At 46.5% G+C, this 6,000-nt stretch overlaps 1 protein-coding gene across 1 annotated transcript in view; it reads left to right on the top strand.

Moving 5' to 3' along the window:
• Positions 1–471: 471 nt before the first annotated feature.
• The window catches only part of FPGS (folylpolyglutamate synthase), a 49,474-nt gene continuing 43,945 nt past the window's right edge, over positions 472–6,000 (top strand). Inside the window, 2 exon segments of the mRNA XM_083597320.1 lie at positions 472–587; positions 590–733. Of these exon segments, the coding sequence (XP_083453446.1) occupies positions 483–587; positions 590–733 (249 nt within the window). The 5' untranslated portion in view covers positions 472–482.

Genomic DNA, 6,000 nt, shown 5'->3' with positions numbered 1-6,000 from the left:
TCTTCCCCCAACCCCCATCATGCTTAAATAAATTTTCAAATTGTGTTACGGGTCTCAGTGGACCTTGTGTTTCTATATGTTCTTTTAGAACGAAACCGTGAATTTGATTGAAACAAATCCAGTTTGTGTTAAATGCTTAGCTGTCAACGTTTCCCTTTTTTTAAGGGAAATTCCCTTATTCCGAATAGGATTCCTCGCAAGAAAAGGGAACAGTTGACAGTCCCTTTCACGGAGAAACAGCCCTGCGCCCGTGCGCGCACCTCTCTGCAATTTCTTACCTCTACCTGTGACAGATAGGTAGCCGTGTTGGTCTGCCATAGTCAAAACAAAACAAAAATCTACCTGTGGTTTGATCTAAAGTGAGGGACGAGGGAGGGGGCGGGGCAAGAAAGGGAATCGCCCTTCCCAAAGATGGCCGCGTTGGTTCTACTGGTTGCTTCTGCGCAAAACGGCCTGGGGCCCCTCTACTACCACCCGCAAAGATGGCCGCTCCGGCTTCAGGCCCGCTTCCGCGCCTGCGCGCAGCCGGGACTGTTTCGCGGCGTGGTGCGGCCGCGGCTTACGATCGGCTTGGGGAAGTTGTGCTTGGGGGGGGGAGGCGCCTGCGATGGGCTCGCGCCGGGTCCGCGCTCTGCACCTGGCCTTCCTCCAGCAGCGGGTGCAGGCTCCCCGTCTGGGCGCCCGGAGGTGGCTCAGCGCCCGCCCGGCCCACGCGCCCAGGATGGAGTACCAGGTGAGGCAGCGCCGGGGCGCCGGAGACCCCCTCGCAAGCCCGGCGGGGGTTGCGTCAGCCGGAGGGCAGGCAGGGATCCTCTTCCCACTCTCGCACCTGCTGCAACTATTGGTCGGTGGGCTGGTTCCGTGAAGGGGGAGTGTAAGCGACCCCCCCAAAGGAACGGAAGCCTCGGAGAAAGGCAGTAAAACACACACATGCAATTCCCCCCCGACCCCGCTTTTGAAACGTGCGAAAGTTGAAGATATTAAACAAGCAAACAAAAAGAGCAGTTTTAAAATTCGCACCAGCATTTCTAAGCGTTCGGACAGCCACGAGTAAGCAGGAATGCACGCGCCAAAAAGATTGCGGCGTGGACGCCTGCTTGATCTGCTTCACTGTTTTGCATTGTTTTATATTTCGTTTCATTTCATTGGTGTGCGTGTGGTTAGTGATTTCTAACGTTGGCACCGAATTTTAATTCGATTTCTTTCCGTTGCGTTAGCTTTCTAGGCTGCAGTCCTGTTTTGTTTTGTTTTATTTTATTGGTGTGTTCATGGGGGGGGCGGGATTCTAGTGCTGGATATTAATTCGATTTCTTTACGTTAAGTTTTATAGGCTGTCGCCCTACCTTTTATTTTTCAAGTTCAGCCCTGGCGACTTGCAGACGCAAGGAATGAATTGCATTCCAAGCAGAATGTATTGCACATTGCGGGGGGGACGGGGACCCGACTTTATACTGTAGTTTCTTGTGTAGTAGATTCCGAGCCAGAAAGGGAAGGAACAAAACTATAGTGGCGAATCTACTACTATTACTACTACTACTACTACTACTACTACTACTACTACTACTGTTATTATTTTGAAATAGGTAGTTGTATTAGTTTTTCCACAGATAAAACTGTAACCGCAAACAAAAGAAAGCAAAATTGGAGTACACGTTTTTCAGTTAGAGGCAAATCACTTTTAAAACAAGGGAGGGAGATATAGCCAGGTGATCGGAAGACCTGGCTCTCTTGAGGCATGTGCTTCCACATGTTTTTGGACTCCAAATCCCATCATCCTTTGCTGCTGGCTTTTCTGGCAAGGCATGAAGGGAGTCCAGCAGCGCCTGGAGGGTTTGCACGTTCCCTGCTCTTAAGACCTCGGCAACAGATATCTGTGGTCCGGTTTTTTTAGGTGGCAATTCTAGGGACTGAACTTGGGGAGGGGGCTTTTGTATGCAAAGTGGTGTGCTCTTTTGTTGATCTGGCTGTCCCCACAACACAGCCTTCACTGACTGGTGCCCTCCAGATGTTTTGAACTGTTTCCATCAGCCCCTAGCAAGCACATTTTGGACTCAGGTGGCAGTAGTTGTGCTCTAAGGAAGCATTCCCTGTTCTCAGTGGTCGATTTTGTTGTGATTTTATGCTTCCCACACCACAATTGGCCCCACAGGGTTTTTTTTGTAGCCACTTAACTTGTTTCAGGTTAACATTCAATGCCTTTTTGTGTGTGTGTCCGCCCATCCATTTTAAACCCTGTATCCCAAAAGGCAGCCAGTCTGGTGTCCTCAATATGTTGTTAAACCACATCTTCCATCATTCCTGACCTTTTCCCAAGCTGACTGGGGCAGATGGGAGCCGGAGTCCATCAATATCTTGAGAGCCACTGATTAGCCACCCGTGTGTCAGTTGAATTTTTCAGGCATTGTCCACAGGGCTGGTCAATATTTGGCTTTCAACATCGCAATAAATCACTACCTAAACATTGCGATATTCCAATGTATCACAATGTCTGAAACAAGGATGGAAAGCAAACATGGTAATGTCTTGACAACTGCTACTACTGCTACTAAAGCAGATACATTTTTACTAACCTTTAATCATAGTGAATACAAATAATCTGGGAAAATATTCCCGGGGGGGGGGATTTAAATTTGATGCATAAATGAAAATAAACTCAATGATTTCATGCTTCAGCTAAACCATTAAATATTTCTGAAGAATATATTAATGTTCTATTCAGTTTTAAGGGCATTAAATTTAATAAACTAATGTTATTTACAAACATACAATTAAAAAATTATTTTCAACTAATTTAAGAGTTATTTAAGTACAGTGGTACCTCAGGTTACATACGCTTCAGGTTACAGACTCCGCTAACCCAGAAATACTGCTTCAGGTTAAGAACTTTGCTTCAGGATGAGAACAGAAATCGTGCCCCATTAGCTAAAGTGGTGCTTCAGGTTAAGAACAGTTTCAGGTTAAAAACGGACCTCCAGAATGAATTAAGTACTTAACCTGAGGTACCACTGTAATTTACATAGACCACAGCCCCACCCCCCACATCTCACATACCCCCTCCCCACCCCACCCCCACTTTTTCTTCCAAAACCACCACCTCACAAGCGGCTGCCTAAGCTTGGGTGGGTAGTTCTGGTGGGAGCAACTCTGCATCTTAGGCAAACATTCGCCATGCAACCTGGTTTGTTTGTTTTTTTTTAATATTTTATTAAGGGTTTTCTTGTTTTACAGTGTAAGTGTAATGCCTCGTATTTTTTTCTTCCATGTAACATTTATGCAACCTGGTTTGTGAAGCAGGAGCTGGCAGCAGATCTGTGGTTTTTTATTTGTTTTTAAGCCTAACCGGCTTCTCCACTCCCTTCACAAAGTTGTTGGAGGCAGGGTGGGAAGGTGGAATGAGGGTGAAAGGGATTTCCTAATCGATTTCATCAGAGCAGCTCAATGCAGACGATTCTTTACTGACGATTGCCAAGGGGAGAGGCGCGTTAATAGGGAGAGAAAGCCAGCTCTGACAAGGGGGCCACAGATGGGTGCATGCATTCTCACACACAGAGAGAGGAGGGAAGGGAAGAGGCTTAAACAACATAACCTACCAGCCTAGTGCCCCTAGCCTTGCTCTAAAACAAAAAATCACAGGGTCTGCTCTGAGGATACCATAGTTCCCAGTCATTCTGCCTTCATTTGTGAGCACCTGCTCTTGTGGTTTGCTGCCCCCTGCAGGAGAGAGCTAAGCCAGCAAAGCTATACAATTTGTGGGCAAAGTGACAATCAGCTTCACTGTTCCCCCCCACATGATTAGCAATATATCTCCAGGTCAAATGTTATGAAACAGCTATCATGATGTGGCCTTTTTTATTATTATTGGGTTTTATAAACAAGAATAATGTTATGCAAACAAGTATACCAAGTTTTCTCATGCCATTTGTATACAGCCATGCCTCATGTTACGTTTGCTTCATGATACGTTTTTTCAGGTTGCGTTCCGCGGTGACCCGGAAGTACCGGAAAGTGTTACTTCCGGGTTTCGCCACTCGTGCATGCACAGACGCGCAAAATGACGTCATGCGCAGAAGCGGCAAATCGCAACCTGCACGTGCACAGACGCACCACTGCAGGTTGCGTTCTATTCATGTTGCGAACGGGCCTCTGGAACAGATCCCATTCGCAACCAAAGGTACCACTGTATCACAAAAATAGCATGATAAATGTGGAAAAGTATCTACAACATATGTTTCATTATTAGTGGTCCGTGTGCAGGTTCTTGGTTCATGAATTGGCTTAAACCAGTGGTGGCCAACCTTGTCCCTCCAGCTGTTTTGGGACTACAATTCCCATCATCCCTGACCACTGGTCCTGTTAGCTAGAGACGATGGGAGTTGTAGTCCCAAAACAGCTGGAGGGGCAAATTTGGCCATCACTGGTTTAAACAATTAAGAAAGAAAGAAAGAAAGAAAGAAAGAAAGAAAGAGGAGAGGGGGGAATGGTGAGTGGGGTGGTGGGGTGGGGTCGGGTGGTTATGCTTCTATTCTTCTACTTAGTGGCGGGGTCAGCGTTACTTATATGGGCTCTCTTATTGTATTTCCTTGGTGGTGAGAGAGGGTGGACTTTAAATAATATATAGAAAAATTGTCCAGGCCTAATTGTCTTATCTCCCCACAGACAGAAACTACACACATCAGTAAGAGAGCATTGAGTAAAAATCTATACAGTGGTACCTCGGGTTACATACGCTTCAGGTTACATATGCTTCAGGTTACAGACTCCGCTAACCCTGAAATAGTACCTCGGGTTAAGAACTTTGCTTCAGGATGAGAACAGAAATCGTGCTCCGGCGGTGCAGCGGCAGCAGGAGGCCCCATTAGCTAAAGTGGTGCTTCAGGTTAAGAACAGTTTCAGGTTAAGAACGGACCTCCGGAACGAATTAAGTACTTAACCCGAGGTACCACTGTACTGATTTTTATTTTTATTTACTACATTTATATCCTACCTTTCCTGTCTGCTTCCGGGGAACTATTTTCTGCTTCTTTTTAACATTGAGTATTTTTCCAAATGTGCAGCCTTAAGCAGTATAGTCAGTGCATTGTCTCATGGCCCTGCATGTGAGTTGGGTGAGGTGGAGGAGAAGCGAGAAAGTGATGAATGTGGCCAGAACTAGAAGCAAAAGTGCTTTTAGCACATTGCCTGCTCCTGGCCTATTGCCACCCGAGGAATCTTTATCAACTTGCCTTTACAAGCATGTCACTCCCTGCTGGGATATTCATGGTAACTACTCAATAGAAGTTATATTGGCCCTACTCAATAGATATGTCGAACTAGGATACAGTGGTAGCTCGGGTTAAGTATTTAATTTGTTCGGGAGATCCGTTCTTAACCTGGAACTGTTCTTAACCTGAAGCACCACTTTAGCTAATGGGGCATCCCATAGCCTCCGTGCCACCGCTGCACGATTTCTGTTCTCATCCTGAAGCGGAGTCTGTAACCTGAAGCACTATTTCTGGGTTAGCAGAGTCTGTAACCTGAAGCGTATGTAACCTGAAGCGTATGTAACCCGAGGTACCAATATATAGGGACGCGGGTGGCGCTATGGTCTAAACCACTGAGCCTCTTGGGCTTGCTGATCTGAAGGTGGGCGGTTCAGATCCCTGCGACGGGGTGAGCTCCTGTTGCTCTGTCCCAGCTCCTGCCAACCTAGCAGTTTGAAAGTACACTAAAAAGTGCAAGTAGGTACTGCTCCGGCGGGAAGGTAAACAGTGTTTCCGTGCGCTCCTCTGGTTTTGGTGTTCTGTTGCGCCAGAAGCGGCTTAGTCATGCTGGCCACATGACCTGGAAAAACTGTCTGAAGACAAACGCCGGCTCCCTTGACCTGTAAAGCGAGATGAGTGTCGTTCGCGACTGGACTTAACTGTCAGGGGTCTGTTACCTATACCTTTTTAACTAGGGTATATCAATTTCAGTGTGTCTGCTGTCAAGAAAACTTAGTTGAGTGAAATCTAATGTTTTTAA

Source organism: Podarcis filfolensis (genome assembly GCF_964270895.1).
Source record: "Podarcis filfolensis genome assembly, chromosome: Z".
Classification (NCBI taxonomy): domain Eukaryota; kingdom Metazoa; phylum Chordata; class Lepidosauria; order Squamata; family Lacertidae; genus Podarcis; species Podarcis filfolensis.
This window is presented reverse-complemented; position numbering and strand designations above follow the sequence as displayed.